The sequence below is a fragment of the Ambystoma mexicanum genome, chromosome 3p (assembly GCF_040938575.1).
Source record: "Ambystoma mexicanum isolate Mex_15411 chromosome 3p, UKY_AmexF1_1, whole genome shotgun sequence".
Taxonomy (NCBI): domain Eukaryota; kingdom Metazoa; phylum Chordata; class Amphibia; order Caudata; family Ambystomatidae; genus Ambystoma; species Ambystoma mexicanum.
Window position 1 is genome coordinate 682,134,728 of NC_090925.1, and position 25,754 is coordinate 682,160,481.

General features: G+C 47.6%; 1 protein-coding gene across 7 annotated transcripts in view; it reads left to right on the top strand.

Moving 5' to 3' along the window:
• Window positions 1-2,377: 2,377 nt before the first annotated feature.
• Window positions 2,378-25,754, top strand: part of ADIRF (adipogenesis regulatory factor) — a 31,049-nt gene continuing 7,672 nt past the window's right edge. The window contains exon 1 of one of the 7 annotated variants that reach the window (XR_011304336.1): window positions 2,378-2,492. Coding sequence is in view for 1 of the 7 variants with exons in the window: in XM_069651474.1 (XP_069507575.1) it covers window positions 21,700-21,769 (70 nt within the window). In the remaining 6 variants the exon portion in view is untranslated. Of the gene's footprint in view, window positions 2,590-7,710; window positions 7,751-17,269; window positions 17,590-21,540; window positions 21,770-25,056; window positions 25,236-25,754 lie in introns of those variants that run through there. The other 6 variants (XR_011304337.1, XR_011304335.1, XR_011304338.1 and 3 more) reach the window with 6 other exon arrangements.

The window sequence follows — 25,754 nt, forward strand, 5'->3', positions numbered from 1 at the left end:
TCTTAAGAAAAGGGATGTCCTTGTCCAATAATGAAATTCCTAACTATCACCACTCCCCAGACCTTGCCTTTAAACAGAGGGTTGCTTAATATATCTGAAGCCTGGATTTTTGGTGCTGCACACAGAAGTGCTGGGTTAAATGAAATTGTGCACATTTTCTAATTAAAACATGCACACTCTCTCCTGTTAGTGAGTAAGTGACCCTGGTATAAGAAGAATGTATTGCATTGGGGCAAAGAAGGAAGAAGGGTTCTATCAATCACATGTATTCTCAAAACTCTGTTTGATTTCAACACTACTAGCATTTTTAAGTGTGCAGGGAAACTGAAATATGAAGTGCTGCATGTGTAATTTGCCTTCGAAAACCAACCAAAACTGTGCAGTTGTTTTAAATCTAAACCTTATCAAGTAATGGGTGCCATGATGTTATTTAATTTTGACATAAAGGGGTTCGTCAGACAAGAGGACTGAACTGTTTATTTGGCCTCTGTTCTTTGTACCTGAGACAAAAAGGAAAACGTGTGTTTTGTATTGAAGCTTTGTTTCGTGCCAAAAAGAAGGTGGCATGTGTACCCATTTAGTGCAAGTATTTTAATTTAAATAAATATATATTCTTCTGTACACAAGCCTGTTTCTTGGCTCATTGTTGGCACAAGGGGAAGGATCTATGTGGCTCTGTATGAGTTATAGACAGGGCTAGTTGCGTGTGCTGTGCTGTGTGTCATCTTAATTGGGGGGGAAGGAACTCCCCATGTTAAAGGTGGTCTCCCAATATATTGTTACAGTAAGAGGGTGTTTTTAACCAAATATGTTGCAAATAATGCTTTTAAAAACATATTTGCTTTGTAAGATTCATAAACATGTATGTGGTAACTTATAAAACTGGACCACTCTAGCCAAAAAAAGGTGACCCATACAAGGCTAAAAAGCTGGTCTATACTCAAATTGTGGGCGGGCACTTCAGACGTTGCACTACTGGTATATAGGCCAGTCCAAGCATGGCTGTAAATAAGGTAATTTAGTAAGTTAACCCTTCACCCAAGGGATCTGTGTTCATTCAAGGGGAAACCAGTTCCAAACCTGATTGGTCGAATTTACCCCTTCAACCTTTCAAGGTGGATAATCAGAACACACTTTTCATTACAATGTTTGGAAACAGGAAGAAACTGGCATGAAGCGCTATGCAATTACATGACGTCCTTTTAATGTCAAAGTAACACTAAAGTGTTCTAGTACCCTTCTCCCTTACCTCGCACATGCAAAGCCCACCCATTGTCCTTTCTCCATGTTATTACTATGCGCTGCCTTTTGTGAAAACTCCATAACATCACCCATCTTTTTCTTGAACACGATGTGTGTCTGCTGGCCACATCACGCTTTGTCTTATGTTCCATTTTCCATGATCAGGAATTCCCTAAAAGGTCTCTAAGCCAATAGGTTTGCACAAATAATGACATATTAATGTCATGTTTCAAGAGGTGCTTTAGAAACCCTGATAATCCCCATGGCATATCCTTAATTGTTCTGTCAGTCAAGGTGATGCACATTGATGTGTGGTGCTTCTAATGGCATTATTTTTCTTTGGTGTAACCATAAGCTGTGACCTTAACATGCCCAGACTCGGGGCACACCTAGACAAACCTGTACAGACTCGTGTGTCTGTGTTGCGTCCAATAGGCCATTATCTTCCCTCTTGGGTGTATGGGGCTGGTGTGTCTACGCTCTGGTCTGTGCTGAGCGGATCTATGGGATCACTTCGAAAAAAAGAATACCGAAGGCCAGAATGCCGAATTTATTTTTGCTTTAAACCCATTTTGCCACACATATATGCCGGGGAGACCCCCGCAGCCCTTTCACCCCCCCCCCATATTTATTATCACCCTAACCCATTCCCCACATATATATGCAGCGACTTGTTCAGCACTCACTCCTCCCTGCTTGCCTTTGTATGGTATCCTGCATCCCCATGGCAGCATGAGGGAGGCCGTGTTCGGCAATCTTCGGAGCCAAGCTCAGTCAGCGTAGACACTTCAAATTGGTTCACCAGGGAGTCGGAAAAACTGCAGCTTTAATAGGTTAAGTGGATGAAGCATGATTCCATGTGCACCTTGCAAGTGGTAAGCTCCATTTAAAAATGGTAAGCGAGCACCAAAGGTGGGCTTATCTGCCGCCCCCATCCTCTAAAATGACACCCATGTGCTTGTGGAATGAGCGCAAACTGCTTCTGCCTATGGGGTGTGTATGTGCTTCTTTTGGATTCTGGTGAGCTCTTTGTCATTAGCCGTGTGAGAGGGAAGCTTGCGCTTCCGCTGCGACGCTCCATTCAGTATCCGGTCTGGTGTGGGAGCAAATCATGCAGTGCGGCAGCGTGCGCGCGCGTGCGTGTGTTTGTTTTGGATTTTCGATGCTGCTGAGGCTATGGATGCCTCTGCTGTGCCGACAAAGTGTGCGAGGGACGCTGCTGCCCTGCCGACATGTTAGTCTGGTCTAGGGTGAGGGAAGCATGAAGCGCTGCAGCCTGTGAAGCGCATCTTTTGGCTGTTTGCCTGAAGCGTCTGCTGCAGCAGCATGTGTGGAACTTGGCGATGGGTGAGAGGGGCGGGCGCTACTGCTCTTAATGCTGCTCCTGTTTGCTATATAAAGAAAGCACCCGCTGCTGCTGCCTTTTCAGTACGTGATCAGCGTGTGAATCAAGCTGCACTGCTGCTGCCCCGGGGTGTTGATATCCTGTGCGTGAGTGGAACGTGCACTAGTGCGGCCAGTACTGTATCGGGGTTGTGTGTCAGAGGAGACTTGCACTCCTGCGCCCATGCCGTACCCTGGTCTGTGTTTGGGGAACAGGGATGGACTGGACTATAGGGAACTCTGGAGATTGTGTGGTAAACTATTTTATTTTCCAAATGTTCTCATAGGAAAATGTTTGGGCTTGCTGAAAATGTGTAATACGGGGCACATTTGAAAATGATTTACAGGGCTTCTTTTTGTTGCCAGTCCACCCCTGGTGGGGAAACATTACACTGCTGTTTGTAATTTACTTTGCTTCCTTTATATTGTGGAGCCGGCTGTGGGCACATGGCCGGCATCACAGGTGAAGGGATGCCCAGCACCCTATTGGGTTTTTTCCCGGACTTATGGATGTTGCCGGGCGGGACCCTGAGAAGCCACAGGGATACAGCCTGGGTGGCAGGGGCACCATGGATGCCAGTAGCATCCTAGATGGAGGATGTCTGGGCTGGACACAGGGCACCAGTCTGATCCCGGGGGCCCAGACCAACAGGGACCTACTCCGTGGTCAAACAGTGTGGGCTTGCAGGACCAAAGTGAGAGACAGAGACAACAGATCCTTTCTTGGCGTCTGCAGCTGTTCTGAGGCACGTGCCTGCAGTTACTCCTTTTATTAGCTCCGGCCAAGACACAGTCATGGCCCATCTTAAAAGGGCAATACACTTGGAAGGGACAGACATCTTAAAAGGGAAATACACTTGGGAGGGTAACACATAACACTCCTCCTTTTTCATAACAAACAAACACATGTTAATGAAACATAAATGATCCCCCCCTTCACAGAACAACAATACTTATACCACTTGGGAATTGTAGGGTAGACAAATAGATGGATACACCACTGCCACATAAATAGGGACTCCGGTAGTTCCAGACATACGACACACATCGAACACCCTACACATATTCAGCGGGTGACAGTTGGGGTTGGCAATTCTACCACATTTTACAAGACCCTTTATTAACCTGGGTTAAGTGGAACTTCAACCACTGAATGATGGCACTGTTAGCTGCTGGCACTATTTAGGGCATGCCTACAAACTACGGGAGCACAGCTTCGCATCCATTTAACTGGGACCACTTTAAGCATATCATTTATATGCAGGCTCACAGCATCCAAACACATGTTTACTGAGTCTTCTCTGAGCACTTGCAGGACTGCAAGAGACCAGTTCACTTTGCATCAGTGTCCATTCAGGATAATCACTAGCATTGGCCAAGTTCCATTGATAGCACAGTTCAAAGGGCAGCAAAGCCGCACCTGGGAGCATCAGTGGCCACATCGCTTAGTCCCTTGATGTTGGGGGAGACATCGAGACGCGGGTAGCAGGGCGTCTAGGGTGCGCCACATTCAGGTTCCTCCAGGTGGGAATGCCTCTGCGTGTTGACAGGGCATGGGGTGGCAGCATGTTACTCACCCCCCTCTTTTTGGCCATGCTCCCTCAGGTAGGAATCTCACTGCTATTAATGAGGGAGCAGTCCTGGCCCGTCCATAGCCTCCCCTTGCAGGAAGATTGACCAGTTGATGTCCCGGTTCGGTGGCCGGCAGAAACCCTCACCTGGGGCCCACATTGGCCTGGTCCATGGATGGTGGGGCAGGCAGTGAGACTTATTGTTGTTCAGGTACAATTTAATGGGTGGCATCAATGAACAGTTATCACAGGAGACCCCTCATAATATATGTGGGCTTCTGTTCTTCGGAGTGGGGTGTAAGGATCTGCTGCCCATTAAGGGGCTTGTGCATCAGAGGAGCTTGGGTCCACATTTCAGAGAGAAACTGTTTGCATGGGTCGTTTGACCTTTTTTCTTTTATTGACCTTCGTAGGAAGTGTGTGGTCCCCAAGTCATAAATCACTTGGTGGTTGTTAAAAAGAAAGAATTTTAAAACAAGGAACTTCTTCCACAACAAAATGTTGTATAGTCTAGTCCGCGGGGTATCCTTGGTTAATTTCTTGGGATATCCTTGGTTAAAAGATGGTGGACCGGTTTCGATGATTATGAGTTATCATCTTCTTCAGGACTGTGACTTTTGTTCTTGTCTCGATGAGATCAAGGGTAGGGTGGGGATCAGGGGGGGTGTCATCCCATCTACCTAAGAGAAAGAAAACCAAAATAGGTTTTAATTCTTGAGGTCACTTATTAGTCATTTATTCTATCTTGTTAATGATTGGTTTTCAGTTATTTTTAAAACAGATCAATCAAAATTACGAATAGTATCTGAACAATCTTTTTTGGCAATTGGAGACTTATGGCAGGCAGTGCTGGTCATTACCTTGTTACAGTTCTGTGATTCAGATGCTGTCAGCCAGATTTCTGTTCTGTGCGGCTACGGTAGTGCATCTGTGGGATCCTGAAAGACACCAAGGGAAGCTCTGTCAGGACTTCCTCGTACTGGCTGGTCGGAGCTCATAGCTATATTATATTGCATTCAAGTGCCGCTAGGAAATTCGGCCATGTGGTGCGCGCGCACCAAGGGGAGTTTTTTATTTAGCACCGCGCACGGTCGTGCACACTCTGCTGTGTTTTTAATAATAGCAGCTGTTCAAGGGGTCGCCGGCGGTCAGAGCACGGATGTGTGCCCGACTGCCCGTCCCGTCACTGGTTGGTTAAAGCCGGTTGGCCCAGATGACACGTAACACAAGCGATCGCGAGCGTGGCAGCCCGAAGGGCTTGCCGAAGCTCCTGATCGTGCGCGGGGTAGAAAGCAGCGTCTTGTTGCGGTCACGTGCTTAATTCCAAAGTACAGTTGCAGTGGGAGCGCCACTCACCAGGTATCTTGAGCGGCCTCTGCTTTCATTTTAGCCGTGGGATGCCAGGGCTGTCGCTCTGTTTCTAGCAACGGTTGCCCAGCAACACGGACACTTTTAAGTGGTCCGTTGTTCATGTTAGTGGCCCTCATTTTTTGGTGGCCATATTTTCAGTGTCCTTGTTCCCATACAATTACTATGGGTGCCACAAGATGTGCTGTTAAACTAGGGCTACTAGATATAATCCGAGAGGGGGTTGTTGAAGGGGCCTTAGCCGATCATACCAATCGTTCGAGTTGTGGTACTCCATACATACAGTTTGGTGATCTCTTTTTAACAAAGTATATAGGCCTAGTTGCCGTGTCATATGAGCATGTCAATACATAAAATCATTATAATACACTTGTATGAACCTTCTCCCCTCGCAATTGGTGCTGCGCTGGTATCAATTGGATGTGAAATATTTAATTTTTAAGTTGATTAAGATGATAACGCCAAACTAGTATTTTGTTTATATTGGGGGCTTTTTTGTATCGCGCTAGCACCCATTGACACCGGGGAGGAGGTTCCACATGTGTAAGGCATACACATTGTCCTTCTTAAGATGTTGCTACAGGCTTCATCCCTAATGAACAATGTTTCAACATTTTTGGTGTTCATCATGCAATGTCGCTTAGAATCATTGTTGTGTATTCATTTCATTAAGGCCAGATTATTCCATTGGATTTCCTCGTTCTTTCCATTTTTGACTGTGTTAAGTCTGAAAATCCAAATATCTTCTTGTTTGAGGAGTATTTGTCCAAAATCCCCGCCTCTTCTTGGTGGGGTTAATCTCTCAAGGATAGTCCACGTGAAGTCATCCTGTGTATGTCCATTTTCGACAAAGTGGTTCACAAGGGGAGCCGTCAGTTTTTTGGTTCGAATGCATGACTTATGCTCAATGAGTCTTTATTTCACCTCCCTCGTTGTCATACCCACATACCGCAGGGTGCATGGGCATGTGATGAGCTAGACAACCCCTTTAGATTTGCAATTGGTGAAACTTCTTTGTTGCCACGGTGTGTGCCATTCTATCTCGATGGTCTTGAGGTTTGTGCACACATGGAGCATCCCCCACACTGAGCGTCCCATTGGTTTATTTGCTTCCCAGATGGTGTTCTCCACCTCATTGTCTCCTTGTTCCTTCGAGGTGTGTACCAGGCTATCTCTTAAGTTTCTGCGTCTTTTAATTGAAAAAGATGGTTGGGCCAAAGAACTAGAGTCCGTGTTCAGGATGGGCCAGAGTTTTTTAATTTCTTTTTTGATGGCGTTGAACATGGGGGAGTAGCTCATTACCGCCGTTATTTCTTCTCTTTTTTGGTCTTTCGTCTGTTGCTGGAGCGTGATTTCCCTTGGTATATTTCTTACCCGTTTGCATGTATCATTGATGATTCTTTTTGGGCAACCTCTTTTTTTCAATTGTTTCTTGAATGCCCCGGATTGTTCTTTAAAGTCTTCTAGTCTCGTGCACGTCCTGCGGTACCGGAGGAATTGGCCAAAAGGGAGATAGTCCCTCTGGGCTTTTGGATGGTAGCTGTTATATTGCAGTAATGAATTTCTATCGGTGTCTTTTTTATAGACCCGGGCCAGTAATTAATTTCCTTGATTAATAATCTGGAGATCTAAGAAGTGTATCTCTGTCCTATTGGCCTCAATGGTAAATTTTAAATGGCCATTGCAGTTGTTCAGCCACTGATGGAATACTGTCAGTTCTTATTTTGTCCCCTGATATATCATAAGGACGTCGTCAATGTATCTTTTCCACACCTTTATCTTGTCCCGGTAGGGGTTTGTGTTTGCATATACAAATTTGTTTTCAAAATATTCAACATAGAGATTTGCTAGGCTGGGCGCAAATGTTCCGGAGATTTGCTTGAGATATGTGTTGTCAAGAATGAAGAACTTTCTGGTTAGAGCAATTTCTGCAAGTTCAGTAATGAAGCCTGCATGTTCTGGTGTTATGCTTGGCTCGTTGATCAGGGTTCTCCTTACCATTTCTACTGTCTCCGCCTAGCGGCACTTGAATGCAATATAATATAGCTATGAGCTCCGACCAGCAAGTACGAGGAAGTCCTGACAGAGCTTCCCTTGGTGTCTTTCAGGATCCCATAGACACACTATCGTAGCCGCACAGAACAGAAATCCGTCTGACAGCATCTGAATCACAGAGCTGTAACAAGGTAATGACCAGCACTGCCTGCCATAAAAGTCTCCAATTGCCAAAAAAGATTGTTCAGATACTTTTCGTAATTTTGATTGATCTGTTTTAAAAATAACTGAAAACCACTCATTAACAAGATAGAATAAATGACTAATAAGTGACCTCAAGAATTAAAACCTATTTTGGTTTTCTTTCTCTTAGGTAGATGGGATGACACCCCTCCTGTTTCCCCCCCACCCATGACCTCATCGAGACAAGCACAAAAGTCACAGTCCTGAAGAAGATGATAACTCATAATCATCGAAACCGGTCTACCATCTTTTAACCAAAGATATCCCAAGAAATTAACCAGGGATACCCCTTGGTCTAGACTATACAACATTTTGTTGTGGAAGAAGTTCCTTGTTTTAAAATTCTTCCTTTTTAACAACCACCAAGTGATTTATGACTTGGGGACCACACACTTCCTACGTAGGTCAATAAAAGAAAAAAGGTCAAACGACCCATGCAAACAGTTCCTCTCTGAAATGTGGACCTAAGCTCCTCTGATACACAAGCCCCTTAATGGGCAGCAGATCCGTACACTCCACTCCAAAGGACAGAAGCCCACATATATTATGAGGGGTCTCCTGTGATAACTGTTCATTGAGGCCACCTAATAAATGGTACCTGAACAACAATCAGTCTCCACGCTGAAAAAGTGAACTCCAAGAAGTGTTCCTGTGTGTTAAAAACATTTTCTTAAATAACACTTCGGGTCAAACTATGAAGTAAAATTCATTGTCTCCCTGAATGTGATCCAGCGGGGCAGGCAGTGAGACACCAGTGGCAATGTGTTGGAGTTTCGCCACTCCTTCTCGCCCACAGGCAGGTGATGTTGGCAGGACACTGCCGGTAGCAGAGGGTGCACACGCACTCAACCTTGAGTTGCAACCCTCGAGTTGTTTGCATCACGCTTTTGCCAGTTCAGTTCTTCCTGTATTAGACCTGTATCATTTCATCCATTCTCTTTTGAACAGCTCTCGTAGCAGAGCACCCACCCATTGTATGATTAAGGTGACCTCTATCAGCTGTCATATGCAGCACGACCAATGCAACTTGTCACCCATAGCAGACATGAGATGGTTCCTGATAGGAGTACCAAAGACACTTGTTTCTTTGCTGCAGTTAAAACGGGTGGCTTCTGTGTACAATGTAAAAAAACTATCGCTTGAGAACAAGAAACCCACTCCTCACATGGCCTCATGTAGGAGAACAAGTTGTTATTCAACTGTAAAAACAGGGATGTTTTCCGTTGATCTGCGGTCACGGAGCGTTATGTACTTCACCACCGGTTTGGCGTGGGGTCTTCCAGGGAGCATATGCCTTTATTTGTATTGCGCCCACACAGAGCGCTTTACTCTTAGCGTCGCAATCGGCCCGGGATCTGTAGATGGATATATGCATTTTTACATTTTTTGCATGCTCTGACATGGAGCACGTCCCTCTTCACCGCCTCTTGGCCTGGGACTTTACTGGGGCTTTTATTTTCACTGCTCCAACACCGGAGCACACATGGTATTCACTGCCGGTTGGCCTCGGGACTCACAGGGAGCCACAGAGGAAATTAGGGGGGGGCTGCTGGTACGGCAGAGAGCTAGCATGCCCTGCCGGCGGTATAGCTGGTCACATGCGAGCAGCCGCTTGCCCAGTTCTTCTCTACTCTGACACAGAGCAATTTCCTTTTACACCTCCGGGTGGCTGGGGATATTTTACTCAGCAGCGGGTCCTCTCACATCAATTTCAGTAGCTCTGCTGACAGGACCACATCACACTCACCGCCGGTTGACCCGTGATGGCTGCTGCTTTTCTTTTTTTGTCCTTGCGCAATGTTCGGCATGGGGCGCATAATTTTTTACCCACCGAGTCAGCCTGTCTAAACAAAGGGAGGGAGCACGGGCAGCCTCCTTATTCATTTCTTGATGGCGGATTCTGCATCCAGTTCACTGTACACGCAGCGGCCCCTGGCGTATCCAGGGCGAAGCACCGATGACACTACAGGCAGGCAGGGCTCTCTCCTCCATAACGCGTCGGAGGCCGATTAGTGACTACTCTCATCTTGGGGCACGTATCTTCTTTCTGGTGGCGGATGCCGTTTCCTCTGCATTTTACTTTTGTGGGTGGATGCTGCTTCATCTAAGTTCTGGTCTGAAGCTCGAAGAGCTGGACACTTTCTCCCTCTGCGGGGCTGCAAGTGCCTTAGGGGCTGCGGGCTGACCCCCACCTTGGTTGCACGAACCCCTCTTCACAGAGGGCTGTGGCTAGGGGGGGTACCGCCGGCAGGCTGCTATGCATTCCCTCCTTTTTCCCGGGCAACATAGCAACAGCGGCTGATCCTGGCTTTCCGTTCCCTTCTCCTTTTTCATGAAAATGAGGGACATCAGGGGAGTGTGCACGTTGCAGGGGTTCCTTCCTCTTCGTCACCAATATTGTGGGTTGGCTGTGGGCCAGGGTCAGCCAGACTTATGGATGTTGCAGGGCGGAAACCTGAGAGGCTATAGGGATACGGCCTGGGTGCCAGAGGCACCATGGATGCCGGTAGCATCCTAGATGGAGGGTGCCCAGGTTGGACTCGAGGCACCCGGCTGATCCGGGGGGCCCAGACCAGTAGGGACCTGCAGGATCGTGGTCACATGGTGTGGGCCTGCAGGCCAGGACTGCAGGCCAGTGGTCACATGGCCCAAAGTGAGAGACAGCAGATCCATTCTTGGAGTCTGCAGCCGTTCTGAGGCACGTGCCTGCAGTTGCTCCTTTTATTAGCTTGGGCCAGCCCATCTTAAAAGGGCAATACCCTTGGGTGGGACACACATTTTAAAAGGGCAATGCAGTTGGGAGGGTCACACATAACCCTTTAATATGTGTTGTGTTACGTTAGAGGACTTTATACCCCTCTCTGAAGCCCTTGTCATGGTTTGTTGGTGCTCTGTCTGGCAGATCTGAAAGAGCAGGCGTGCATTTGAGTAGTTGGGAGAGAGGGAAAAAGTGAGCTACATTTGCTGTTGTGTTGATCCGTACTCTTTGGGAGGAGCCGGGTCCATTCCAGTTTCTGGGTGTTTTTGGTTTCAAGGGCATTGAGTCATTTGTGTCTGAATGAGAGCCTTGTGCCTGTGGTGTCAACATGTATTGGCTGAGACTGCGATATGTATGGTATTTGTAGCAGTGTAGCGTTCATATGTTTGATACTTTTTAGGAGGGGTATACAATGAAGATCCCTGCTAATAGCGCAGGGAGTCGTGATTCTATTAAAGATAAGGAGGCGAGCATTATGCTTTCTCTTCCATTTATTCCTGTCTCCGGGATCTTCCACAAATTAACACATTTGGAAAAACATATATTTTTTATTGTTTTACTTTTTCAACTAAAAACTACATTTCCCTTAAGTCCCAGGCCCACTGTAGTCCCACAGTCCTGGTCACATGCGCCTAGTCCTTCCTCTTCCTGTTCTCTCCCTCTTCTTGAATGCTTTCAACTGCACTCCATCTTGAACTGAACTTTGAACTAGTCCAAACATAGGGCCTGATCACGACTTGGCCATTACTGCCGGTGGTATTACCGCCGGCGGTAATAGCCCTACCACCGAACTCCCCGGCGCTAATAGAGCCGGATCACGAGTTCTGCGGTAAAGTAATTCCTCATTCCCCATTGAGCCCATTCGGGAATGCCCCATTCCCCATTGGGCTCAATGGGGAATATTCGCGTTCTTACCGCCGGCGGACTTCCGGGCGGCGGTAATAGCACGACTTTTCAGCGGATTTCCCCCCAGCTCAGAGCTGGGGCAAAATCCGCCGAAGCCCTGATTCAGCGGACCCTTAAATCCGGCGGTATTAGCGCTACCGCCGGATTTAAGGGTTACCGCTGAAGTCGTGATCAGGCCCATAGTATTTATTCTTTCCACTGTTATGTTCGGCCATTCATCCGCAATAACTGGTGGTCTTGGACTAAGACAGCATGTGTGCCCTCATCGCCTGGCTCAACTGTTCATCTGGTCATCTCCTAATGAAAGATACAACAGAGCATATTAGGGAGGCAGATACAAACCCTATTTTGTGGGAAACATTTTATCATGAGTACATCGTTATACATCAACTTGAACTCTCCTGTGTATCTAGGGCGGGAAAGAAATTCTTGCCTCCTTGTTTTTAATAGAATCAAGACTCCCTGCACTATTAGCAGGGGTAATCTTCATTCTATGTCAAGACAGAGGCGAGCATTATGCTTGTTCAAAGATTTTCTTCACTGTCTTTGCCACTGACTGTACTGGCTTAAAGTAGAATGTTCTAAAAGTATTATAACTGGCCCAGTCGGCCGCACATAGGATATCTTGCAACATTGCGCCCTGTTAGCACTTTTGAAGTCATTGCACCCCTAACAGAATGTGCTTCATACTTAGCCATATCTATTCCTGCTGACTGCCTCACTTCTCTCACCCATCTTGCTATTATGGCTGTCGCTACTGCCTTATGGGGTTTTCTGCGCGCTATTAACAATTGCGCTGTCCCCATCCACCTCATCTCTGCAGTCCTATGTTCATATTCTTTTATACAGGCTGCTACACACCATTTGGGGTGTTCCTGCAGGTATGGATAGGCTATTGTCATTGAAGCTGTCTTTTTTCTTCTTACTAGGGTGAAGGTTACACCTTCAGGTCCGTACACTTTCCTTTTTACATCTAACGCTCTGACATCTGCAACTCTCCTACATGACACCAGGCACAAAAGGATAGCCAGTTTCCCTGACAGCTGCTTCAGTGCGAGGTATTTGTTGCCTGGCCAGCTAGCTAATAATTTCAGGATTACTGAAACATCCCATAGGGTGTCATACTTCGGCTTTGGCGGTTTCCTAAATCTTATTCCTTTGAGTAGTCCAACTACCGCTATGTTCTCCCCTACGGGCAATCCTTCAATGGTTACATGGCCCGCTGATATTGCAGATCTGTATACTACGATCGTTCTATATGCTTTCCTGTCTTGGAGTAGCTGCGCTAAGAAATTCAATATTTCTACTAGAAGGGACGAAACGGGATGAAGATTTCTCCCTTTGCAGCACCGTGACCATCTACTCCAAGCTGCGTCGTAGCTCCTTCTAGTCGATGGTTCCCACGACTCTGCGATGAGGCTAGCAGCCTGCGCCAACATTCCTGGGAGATTCCAGCGTCTCCTGCTATCATGCAGCAGAACAGTCCCTCTCACTCTCAGAGGATGATACGACCCAACTTGGTCTGTGAGAAGTCTGTCTCCTGGGGGTAGTATTCTCGGGCCATCGGTCACTAGTTCCATCAATGTTTGAACCCAAACTTGCGATTTCCAGATCAGGGCCACTACTATCTTTGTGCTTTCTCTCTGTGGACTTTTGTTAACACCCTGTTCATCATGACAAAGGGCGGGAAGGTGTAGTGCGTCTCGCCTCTCCAATCTTTGAGAAATGCATCCACGCCAGCCGCCATAGGGTCTAGCCTCCAGCAGAAGTATCTGCTCTTCTGCACGTTCAGCCTGGACGCAAACAGATCTGTGTGACCTGGTCCCCAGAGTTCCTTTATTTGCCGAAATATGCTCTTGTCTAGCATCCAGTCGCTGGAGTCTTCTAGGTGGTTTATAGTCATAATTTCGAAACCAATAATGTCGAAAGTCATTTTTTCGGAAAAAAATGTCAAATAAAAAATGTTGAATTTTTTTTAATGCATTTTTTTTCTCGAAATGGGGGGGTTCCCCCCCCCAACCTCCCTTTTTAATTTTTTTTTTTTGTTTTACCCATTTTTTTTTATCCCGAACCCCAAAATAAATATATAATTAAAAAACGGAATTCGACATTTTTTTTTTTACATTATTTTTTCTAAAAAATTGTCATTCGGCATTATTTTTTCGAAAAAATGACCGTCCACCCTTCTAGGTATCTGGAGTTTCAGTCCGCTACTACATTGAGCGAACCCAGTAGATATTCTGCTACTACTGATGTCCCTGACTCTAGGCAGAAGTGCCAAAAATCCTTGGCCATTTCCGCTAATAATTTGGACTTCGTCCCTACTAAATGATTGATGTATCTGACTGCTGATATGTTGTCCATCTTGAGCAGAATACACAAATTTACCTTGTCCTTCGTAAACGCCTTGATCGCAAACAACCCGGCTAACAGTCCTAAACAGTTGATGTGCATTTTGAGTGACTCCATACTCCATTTGCCCCCTGTCTCTATATCTCTGCAGCAGGCTCCCCAGCCTGCTCTGCTGGCGTCTGATTCTATCACAAGATCGTGCCGATCACCAAATATGGCTTTCCCATTCCAGGCGTCCATATTCTGTAGCCACCATTCTAGTTCTATCTTTGCAGCCCTTAGAGCAACAAATCACGAATGAAGGCAGCACCAACCAATTAAACCACAAGTAACAATCTTTATTTCTACACAATACTCGCAGCAGTTTGTCATTTAAGGCTGCAAGTTTTTGTTAGTTCTATCTTTGACTCTACGTCTAGCGGTACTAGTTGATGGTATCGAAGACCATGTTGTGAATGTTTTATCTTTAGTCGTTGGAGGGCTCGCTAATGTAGGGGCACTGGGAATATCACTTGGATCGATGCTGCCAGTAGACCAAATATTCTTGCTGTTGTTCGTAGGGAGATTACGCTTTTGCTCAGGCAATTTCTTATCTCTTTCTTTGTCTCTTATCTTCCTGGCTGACAATTCTAGAGTCGTCGTCCTGCTGTCTATGACGAACCCTAGGAATTCTATTCTCCTTGTTGTTATGACCTCTGATTTTTTCCAATTCACTAGGGATCCTAGAGACGTTCAAAATCTGTTACCCAGTTTATCTGGTTTCAAAGTGTTTCTCTGTTGGCCGCCATCAGCAGGATCTCGTCCAGATATATTATCATCCTTATTCCTCTCTTCTGATTGCCGCGGCTATCAGCCTCATAAGTTTTGTGAATGCCCATGGTGCTGAGGCTAGCCCACACGGCATTGTCGCAAACTGCCAAAATTGCCCGTCCCAGTCGAACGCTAGAAAGGGGCGGTCTTCCTCTTGGACTGGTATTGTGAGGTATGCGTCCTTGAGATCCACTCTTGTGAGCCATCGCCCTGGCTGAGGGTACCTCTGAGCTGGTGGATTCCCTCCATCTTGAAGTGCTGGTAGACCACCCAGCTGTTCATTTCTCACAAATTTATTACAGGTCTTACTTTGTCCTTCCTGTGCACCAGGAACATGTTGCTTATACATTTTTGGGCGTTGTTGCGCAAGGCTCTATCGCTCTTTTGAGTGCTAAATTCTGCAGTTCTGCGTGTAGGGCCTCCTTCTCTAGCTGTGCCGGGTGTAAGGGGTGGTGGGGTGGGATTGTGTGTGTATTAGTTTAAATTCTAGCTGCAGCCCTCTGGCTGTCTGCAATAACCAGGCGTCACTGGAAAGCGCGCGCCAGTTCTCCCAAAACTCTAAGGTTCCTCCCCGGTCCCCCCCAGGTACGTGCCCTGTCTCACCTGTGGTGAAGTTTTGTCCTCTTCCCTGTCCTCTGCTTCTCCTTCCTCTCGGTAAACAACCTCTTGGGGGGGGGGGGCGCCCTGCTGCCTGTTTTCCCAATAGTGGGCCCTGTTGTTCTGAGGCCTTCTTGTAGTTTGGTAGTGACTGGTCGCTCGGCCTCGGTACCGACCCATCCCGGCAAAAACCCTACCAGGAAATATTTTTCTTTATTGAGGCCTGGGCCTTCTCAAAGGAGGTGTAGGTTCCCATGAACCACCCCATTTCCTTCCCGAAGGTTTCTCCAAATAGTAGTCCCTGGGCTGATTCGCCTGCCTCGTAGGATGCCAGATCACCTAGCTTGGGGTCTATTTTCAGGAGCAGTCCTCTTCTGCGCTCTGACGAGATCGCTCAATTAGTGTTGCCTAGGAGGCACACTGCCCTTTGGGCCCAATTAGCGAGTACCTGCGAGTCCACTTCTTCGCCTGTGTCCCTTGCTCGTTCGGCCAGGCCCATGATCTTCGCAAAAGGTCCTGCTAGATCGAGCACCTTTTCTTGGCAACTGCGCCAGGATCTGTCATTCCCTTTTCTGGGATCTCTGGTGGTCTTTGAAACAAAGGCCAGCATTTTTGGATTGAGCTCCGGTGCTTCTGCTACCTTCCCTGGTAGTTCAGGCTTCAGGCATTCCGCCTGCATCCTCTGTCTAGCCTCTTTCTCTAAAGCTTTATGTAACCTGTGCGTCATGCATTTAGTAACCCTTGGTGATGGCAACCATTCCGAGGACTTAGGATTTCGGATGTCCTCTGGCTTGAACATATCCGAAATTCCTTCTTCGTCCTCTGTGTTGTTGAGTTTCCTCAACTTTTTCTTAGGTGGGGGTTGTACCTCCTCTTCCTCCTATTTATTTGTATTTTTTTAAAATGTTATTATTTTCCACAACCAACAAACAACCAAACCAAAAACAAAACTTGCAGTGCATATCACAATATTGCAACATTTTACTTATGCCGATCAATGACCACTGCCTACCCTATACCCCCCCCCCACCAACTCGAGCCTCCTTTGACCTCTTCCTCCTATTTATTGTTCTCCTCTTGTGAGGATCGAGGTGACCCTGTGGGCTCCTCTTTGGAGAATTGCTCTTCATTGTCCATATTATCTTTCCCTGGGTAGGGGGTCTTGGGCTCGGCACTCCCGACTTGTGTATGAAGGCGTCTCGCAATCTTATGAAAGTGTCGGTAGCCTCAGGGGCCTTCTGTTCTGCCCCGTCTGTATGACCCGGGGGGTCAGACGATTTATTTCTCTTCCGGGCCTTCTTACAAACCCTGTGGGTCTTTTAGCGTGACCCTTTTGGACGTGCTGTCTTTTAGTAAGGTGATTGTCTTTTTTTGGCTCAGGTATGTCTCAATTGTTCTCAGTCTGTCTTGCAGGGGCTTCACCCCTGGAGCCACTGCCTCTATTAGTGAGTCTCCCAGCCCTTCCTTGAAGCTATAGGCTAGATCCTCAGAATAGGCTGCCTCTTGCTCCTTCCCACTCCATTCAAACTCAGCCATCCTTTCTGTGCTGGGTGTGCCTTAGATACCTGCTCAGGTCTAGTGGCACGTCCACTAGCTCACTGTATTCTTTTACTGAGGTTGAACCTTCTGGCCTGGACAGTATTGATATGTCTAACACTGTTTGTCCCTGACTGTGGGAGGCAAGTATTCTAATCTCCTTGTCATCAAAATGGAGGGCTCCGGTGTTTTATCCGCACTGCGGGTGTAATTTAGCTTTAACTGGACTTTTAAAAGCTTTCGGAACGAAGCGCATTCTCTGATCGTATCTCTGCAACCGAGATCCGTTTGCCGGTGAGTGGATGGCCCCTCCTTTCCAAGGGAGGAGGCTTCCCTCACCAATGAGCGTTTTGCTCTGGTGCACGATGTTCTAGTGTTTCACTCTGCTCTTGCGAGCTTGGCTACGCCCCCCTGCCGGAGGGGGCTACTCTGCAAGGACTCTCTGGCCGTCGCGCTTCTCTCCTCCTCCCCGAGGGAGGGGGCTGCCTACTCTCTGTCTGCGGATGACGGCGAGGTTCTGATGTGCAGAGAATGCGACACGGGCTGTTGTCTCCACACGCTTGCACTACTGAAACAAAACAAAAATTCTTATTTATCTATATAAATCACACGCTCATAAATATGGTAAATAGCTTGACGCCGCTGCTCCCGCTCAAGGCGCGCTCGTATCACTTAGTATTCCATAAGTAAACACAAAATATATACGCAGCTAAAATAAAAGCCACTTATCTGCTTGGAGAGCGGGAAAGAAGAGGGAGAGAACAGGAAGAGGAAGGACGAGGAGCATGTGACCAGGACTGTGGGACTACAGTGGGCCTGGGACTTAAGGCAAGTGTAGTTTTTAGTTGATAAAGTTAAACAAAAACAAAAAAATATTATTCCCATGTGGGAAGTTACAAAATGTGTTTATTTGTTTAAGATGCTGAAGTCAGGATTAATGGAAGAGAAAGCATAATGCTCGCCTCCGTCTTGACGTAGACGTGTGTGGGAGTGACTCAATTATACCAATGTGTTTTTTTTGTTTTGGGTAATGGCTCGCAAAGTTAGTATGGGGTGGTTATTGAAGGCTCCAATGAGTGACTTTGAGGTGTAAGGGACAGCGTGCTGCTGCCTGAGCTGCCAGTGTTCTGTGTGTCTGAGGAAGCTTGCACTTCTGCTGCCCAGCCTACACTTGGTCTGTGTGTGAGGGGTAATTGCACTGCTTCTTGTAATTTACAGTTTCTGTGTGTGAAGAAAACTTGCACTGCTGCTACCTCGACCTTATTTATGTTTCAATGAAGCTTGTAATACTGCTTCTGAACATATGGTAACTGTAATATGTCTGAAGGAAGCCTACCGTGTTGATGCCAGTGCAGAACGTGTGTGTGTGTGTGTGTGTGTGTGTGTGTGTGTGTGTGTGTGTGTGTGTGTGTGTGTGTGTGTGTGTGTGTGTGTGTGTGTGTGTGTGTGTGTGTGTGTGTGTGTGTGTGTGTGTGTGTGTGTGTGTGTGTGTGTGTGTGTGTGTGTGTGTGTGTGTGTGTGTGTGTGTGTGTGTGTGTGTGTGTGTGTGTGTGTGTGTGTGTGTGTGTGTGTGTGTGTGTGTGTGTGTGTGTGTGTGTGTGTGTGTGTGTGTGTGTGTGTGTGTGTGTGTGTGTGTGTGTGTATATATGTGTGCGCGCACGCGCATGCGCCGGCGTGTTGTTCTGTATGTGGAAGCAGGCACTACTAAACTGTGCTGAACTAAAAATGTGTGTGAAGATCTGCTGTTTCTGTGCTGTACCTGACCCATCTATGAGTGAATAATGCACTGATAGTGCCTGTGCTAGAGAAGTTTGGCCTGCCACTCTCAGCTCTATGTTTGTGAATGAAGCTTGCCCTTCTGATGCCTGTGCTGTGAATGTTCTGTGTGTGTGTGTCTTTGTGTGAGGGAAACACTCAGCCTCATTCTGACTCAGGCATTAAGGGGTTTACGGCGCCGTAAACGGCGCCGACCCTTAACGCCTGATTACAAGGTTCCCTTTGCGGGATGGCTTTTAACGGCTGCTTTTTGCAGCCAATAACATCCATGCCGCAAAGGGACCTTGGCAATAATTACGGCACCGTAATTTATGGTGCCGTAATTATCGCCTTTCCCCATTCCCATTATGCCCTATGGGGCGAAAATGGGAATGGGGAAGGGTAAAATGGGACATGGGGATTTACCGCCCCACTCACCTTGGAATAGGGCGGTAAATCCGCCAACCACCATGGCGTAAACATAGTTTACGCCATGGTGGTAAGGGTACGACCCAGGCGGTAACTTACCGCTTGGGTCGTAATGAGGCCCACTATGCTCCTGCCAATATTGCTCTAGTACTGTCTATGAGGGAAGCAAACACTGCTGTCGCCCATGTTTGTGAACTTTACTGCTGCTCCTTTAGTTCTGTTTGGGGAAGCTTGCACTGGCGCTGCCCATGATATACTCTGTAAGAGAAACATCCACTGCTGCTGCCAATATTGCTCTAGTACTGTGTATGAGGGAAGCTAGCACTGATGCTGCGCGTGAGCAATGTGTTCTATGGGTGAGTGAACTTTACTCCTGCTCCTTTAGTTCTGTTTGGGGAAGCTTGCGCTGCCCATGATACACTCTGTAAGAGAAGCATGTACTGCAGCTGCCATTATTGCTCTAGTACTGTGTATGTGGGAAGCGAGCACTGCTGCTGCGTGTGAGCAATGTGTGCTATCTGTGAGTGAACTTTCTCCTGCTCCTTTAGTTCTGTTTGGGGAAGCTTGCACTTGTGCTGCCCATGAGACACTCTGTAAGAGAAGCATGCACTGCTGCTGCCAATATTGCTCTAGTACAGTGTATAAGGGAGCCTAGCACTGCTGCTGCGCGTGAGCAATGTGTGCTATGTGTGAGTGAACTTTCTCCTGCTCCTTTAGTTCTGTTTGGGGAAGCTTGCACCAGTGCTGCCCATAATATACTCTGTACGAGAAGCATGCACTGATACTGCCAATATTGCTCTACTGTGTATGAGGGAAGCGAGCACTGCTGCCGCGCGTGAGCAATGTGTTCTATGTGTGCGTGAACTTTGCTGCTGCTCCTTTAGTTCTGTTTGGGGAAGCTTGCGCTGCCCATGATACACTCTGTAAGAGAAGCATGTACTGCAGCTGCCATTATTGCTCTAGTACTGTGTATGTGGGAAGCGAGCACTGCTGCTGCGTGTGAGCAATGTGTGCTATCTGTGAGTGAACTTTCTCCTGCTCCTTTAGTTCTGTTTGGGGAAGCTTGCACCAGTGCTGCCCATAATATACTCTGTACGAGAAGCATGCACTGATACTGCCAATATTGCTCTACTGTGTATGAGGGAAGGAGCACTGCTGCCGCGCGTGAGCAATGTGTTCTATGTGTGCGTGAACTTTGCTGCTGCTCCTTTAGTTCTGTTTGGGGAAGCTTGCATCAGCGCTGCCCATGATATACCTTGTAAGAGAAGCATGCACTTCCGCTGCCAATATTGCTCTAGTACTGTGTATGAGGGAAGCTAGCACTGCTGCTGCGCGTGCGCAATGTGTTCTATGTGTGCGTGAACTTTACTGCTGCTCATTTAGTTCTGTTTGGGGAAGCTTGCACTGGCGCTGCCCATGATATATTTGGTGTTTAAGGGAAGCATGCGCTGCGGCTTCCAGTTGTTTATGTGTTCTGGTTTTGTGAGGGAAGCTGGCTTTGTGTCTGTTGGTGCTACATGCATTTTGCGCACGTGAAGGAAACCCACACTGCCCCTACCAGTGGTATTATGGTTATGTGTAAGTGGGAGGAAAGCTCCAGTGTTGCCCATGAAGTAGATGCACTGAATGGTAGAGGGGGCTGTACTCCGGGTCAGTAGCTGTACTCATTCCTGGTGTAGGAGAGAAGTGTGCAATGCCGCTGTGCATACTCTACTTGTAAAGCAGGCAAGAGAAGCGCGCACTGTTGCTCGCCAGGCAGCTACACCCGGTGTGCACGCGAGAGACGCCAGCACTGCAGCCCGTTGTCCATTCTGTACCCATTGCTTGTGTGGGAGGAGCTGGCACTTCAGCTGTCCTCCCTTGGGATCTGTTGTGTGTGTGCGAGGAACCTGCACGCTTGCTTCACATGTAGTTGGGACGTGTATGTATGAAAACATATCTTCCGCAATTGGGCACAGATACTCGTGTGCAGTGGTGGGTGAAGTCCCCAAAAAGCGAGATGTCTCCATAATAAGGAGGGCTTTGCGGTGGGGTTGGTGTGAGGGGGAACTTTGACTGACAATATTAGGGTCTAGAGGGTAATCTTCAATTCTCCTAACCCTTTACCCTTGCAAAAATGATTCCATGTTGTAATCAGTGCACAATACCCAATTAAATGAATTAATAAACAAATACATGTCCCCCTAACCCCCAGTCCCCTTCCCCCGCTCCCTTAGTACGTGAACCAAAAATAGCGGGAGTTCAGCCAGGCCGAAATAGTGATGACTTGCTTTAAAAATGAGATCGTTCCGGCTCCATGGCTTTGGCTCGGCTCATAGTCTGGGAATAATGTCCACCCTCCAATGAAGGCCGTGGCGCCATCACGGCCCGGTGCACTTCCTGACGGCACTGATCCCGCGCCAGCCTGACGTGATAAATCCCTTGCAGTAGGCCTAAGTGGGCAGAGAGAATGGAAGGTGTTTGCGGGTGCAGATTATTCCCTTTATTTATTTAATTTATTTTGTATGGGTCTGCCTGCACTGGTAGAGCAGACAAAGAAAGGATTGAGTGTTCTCAAATTGCTGGCATCCCATGCCCTCTCTTCTTTGCCCAGAGGGCTATTTCGAGGGTGGGCATCGGCATCAAAGCGCGCCAAGGCAGGGTGATAAATGCACGGCGCTGGACCCACAAGCCGTTAGTGCACTGGTAGCAGGACAGCAGAAGAGTAGCTACACAACATCCAAAACCCAAGAGCGAGACCCACAAGGCTTCAGCATGAAGAAATCCCTGGGCGGCGTGAAAGGAAAGTCCGAGGCTTCGGTGAAAACGGTGACTGATTCTACAGGTGGGTCCCTTGCTTGTACTGTTGCATCACTCTCACAAGATGGCGTCCTAATGTGACCAGCGGGGCCAGTAGCAGCAATGTTCCATTGAGGAACAGACAACAGAGCAGGTTCTGATGCTCTCAGGGCCTTTGCATCAATTGTTCTAGCTAGTGAACTCTGGCTAAGCCCCCTGCCAGTTTTAACCCTCTGTTTCCCTTTTTAGAAAAGGTAAACTTCAAAATCAGGCGACACAGTGGTGATAATGCCCCTTTGCCCACAATTGTTGCGAAAAATATTAAAACAAGCTACATCTAACTGCACTCACTATATACATTTTTGTTCAGGAGTCTCCAATGTTTGGAAAGGAGGGCCTGCCCTACTATTGACATATATGTATATTTCTCCTTGTGGCCCACTGGTCTCTACTGGGCCTGGGAGCACAGACAAAGCAGGTAATGTCCCAGGCACTGAAAGAGAAGAAGCAGGAAGTGTCCACAGTTTTCTGATCTGCAGCTGATTTCTGACCTCTGCAGCGACCAGTGAAAATCGGTATTCTTTGAGTAATCTGTGCTTTCGGCAAAAAGATCTGCGACACGAGGGTGGGTGGTCTGTACTCCCGGACACAGTCCTACAGTTTTTAGGATGAGCCGAGGAAGGGACATAAAAGCACAAAGGCACACACTCGGGTCAGAACATATCTCTGTAACGTGGGCTTCATAATAGTAGCAGAGACCAATGGCATTAAAACAAGCAGGCCTTTAAATAGAGCCAGAGCAAGCAGATGTAGGAACCTTGTAAGAAGGGCTTGCCACCACTGCGCCAGGAAGGGATGGCCTTGATATAGCAGCCGCATATTGGTGCAGAGCGAGGCGAGGGCTCTAAAACATGCTACAGTGAGTATCCTGGACAGCTTCCCAGAAGATAGAAGAGTAAGGGCATTTAAATAGCACACACTGTTCCAAGAAATGAGCGAGTTTATCTCTGACTCGCGAGCAGCTAAGCAGTCCTGGATCCAAAGCTTTGCATTTAAGGAGACGGGGTCAACAAAAGTGGCATTTCTAAAGGCTTCAGCCAAAAAACAACAAAAAAAAAATACCAGTGCGGGAAAGGGCGTCATGCAGTATCTTTTGTGCCCTTGTTTGGGTACATGTGACTTTGAGCTATTTCATATTTAAGAGTTTATTCTCTCTGGACCTCCACCGATCCAGATGGGTTATATCATCCAGTGGCGTGCAAGACCTATGCAGGTGTTTGCACTGTGAGGCATGTGAAAGAAATCAGGCTGACGCCCAAGAAAAGCATTCTGTCCTGGATCAGCAGTCAATGAAAGCTTCTCCTACCTACCGAGAGATCCGTGCCGAGCTTGCATATTGAGGGTGCAAAGGGGCGCAGGTGCTTAATTTGACAGCCAGCCACAAATTAAGGGCTAGAGAGTATATTGCTACCATGTCCCGGGTCCACAAGGGCTAAAACTGGAGCATCTCTGAGCCATACCAGTGCACGTGCGATTCACAGAGGGTTGCTCCAGGGCATCTCAGTGATGCTCCAGTGTTAGGCTTTGTGGTTCAGGTATGAGGTGGCATGAGAAAATGAAAAAAATGCTTGCGGGGGGGCATCTCTGATTTGCCCCAGTGCAACTCTGGGTGAATCAGGCACCTTGACATAATTCTTCTGCCCATTAGTACCCGGCGAGAGACAATCTGAATGCAACAAGCATTCTGATTGGCTCTCGCCAGGTCCCTACCCGGCAGGGAATCCCTCCATCGGGATTCCACGGCCTTTGTCCCCGGCGGGGGGCATGGCAACCCCTCAGCCAATGAGGAGGCTCAAAGCGGACCCATCCCCGCTCCGAACCTCCCCGCAGCTGAGAGGCTGCCTTCGCCCTCCGCCGGGGACTCGGGTAAGTTTTTTTTTTTTTTTTTCCCTCCCTCCCACCTGACCCCCCAACTTACCTTCTTGGTCCTGCGTCCCCGGCGGGGGACGAGGGAAGCCTCCAGCCCTGTGGAGACTCGGAGCGGGGCCATCCCGGCTCTGCACCTCCACACAGCTGGGGGCTTCCCTCGTCCCCCGCCGGGGACGCAGGGACTTTTTTTTTCCCACTTCTTCCCCCGTCCCACTCCCACCCTACCAACCCCACTTACCTTCTTTTTGATCCTTTTTCGGGAGCGGACACGCTTGGAACACTTGTGTTCCCAGCGCGTCTGCTCCCGATGGCCGCCATGGAAAGGGAAAACAGACTCTGTTTTCCCTTTCCATGGCGGCGGCCATTTCCTTTTTTTTTTCTTCCGAAACGCTGCAGCGTTTCGTGACAAAAAAAAAGCTTTTAGTGCCCCGGTTACGCAATTTTTGCGGGCCGGGGTACTAATAGCAATAGAACCCTCGCGTCTGGGGCATTACTGACTCTGGTAATGCCCCGGGGCATTACCTGAGTCGGTAATGCCCCCGACGCTCGGGTTCTATTGCTTAATCAGAAACCTGTGAAGAAGCTACAAAATAGGAGGTACGGCCCCATTACAATAGCCTACCATAGAAGAAGGAAAGGCTGCTGTTGTCACTGGGAGTGTACAGAATAGCACACTCTTCAGTCGATGGCCGAGTATTTCAAGAGTTGTGTTTTCATAATTTGATTTCAAGACTTGATAAACTCACTTTATTACTGATTTCAAGACTTGATAAACTCACTTTATTAAAGTAATAAAAAGTGCTTGCCCATGTTCCCTCCATTTTTCTAATATATTCCTCTTATTTAGTGTCGGCAGAACGTCCGTGTAATGTATTAACAAGAACACCATTTTGAATTGAATTGCAAAATGCCGGTTTCTGAATGTGTTTTTGTTTTTTTTAAGTCTTTTAGTATTCGAAATGTCTGATTTAATTATGTTGCTTTGGCGGGTAATGATTCATTATTCAGACAACGCTGAAGCTCTGCTTTTCGGCGGGACTCCTGGGAGATAATGATTAGAAGCCGAACGTTGGCGCACTCCCGGCGGCTGCTGTTCGTGTGCGTGCAAGAGGGAGCAATGAACGGTAGAGTGCGGAGTATTTGGATGGAAGAAGCGGGCTTTGTGACTAGAGGCAGCCTGCAGCTGGATTAGGGCCAGATTTCATATCTGCGTGACAGGAGTTATCATGAAGCGACCAGCGTTAGAAGCACAGAGAGATAGCACCCGCCAAGACTTCGGCCATAGAGTACTTCCAAATTATGCCAGTTAACACTTAGCCTCCACACAGCATCTGAGAGTGGCTGCTGCCACCGCCTGGCCACCGGTGGCATTGTCTGGGCATGCGCACAGGAGCAGGGTCGAGTTACTGCGAGAGTAGGTGGGGCATGCGTCACATTCAAAAGAGTGGACCACAGGGAGAAAGTACTTGCAAGCAGTACAGAAAATGGGCCGGAACTTTTGTCTTGCAGAATCGTTGTACTTAAGAAGATTCGGCACGGAAGACTGGATGCTATTCCAAAGATGTCCAAATTGGTATATATAGGTCGGTATTGTAACCAATTAAATGAGCAGTGCTCAAATTCCATAATCTTTGCACAATAGGGTTTTTTACTGAATCACTATTGGAGACATGTTTCACATTTCAAATTGTGTCTTTTCGTATGCTCCCAAAATGCACTTTCCTTTTATGCAAATTCGCGGGACAGGAGCCATGAAGAGATGTGACCTGGCCTAGGGTCACGCCCCTCTGCCCTCCTACCCCACACCCCAAGCCCCATCCTCCTGAGGAGAGGATTCCCTGAGTGCATTTTTCCCTTTCCAGCACTGCTTACAAGCTGCCATTTTAGACCAAATTAGGGCACAGGAATAACTAGAGCTCAGACTGTCTGGTGTGTCTACCTGTCACATGTCTTGCATCTGTTCCTGCCTTGCGTCTTTACCCGTTGCAGTTTGTACCTTCGTCATATCTTTACCTTCGTGTTGTCTCTGCTGGTCCCTTTCTTGCACCCTTCTCCCGTCTACTCATGCCTTCTCTCTTTAACTGTCATATCTGTAACTGTAA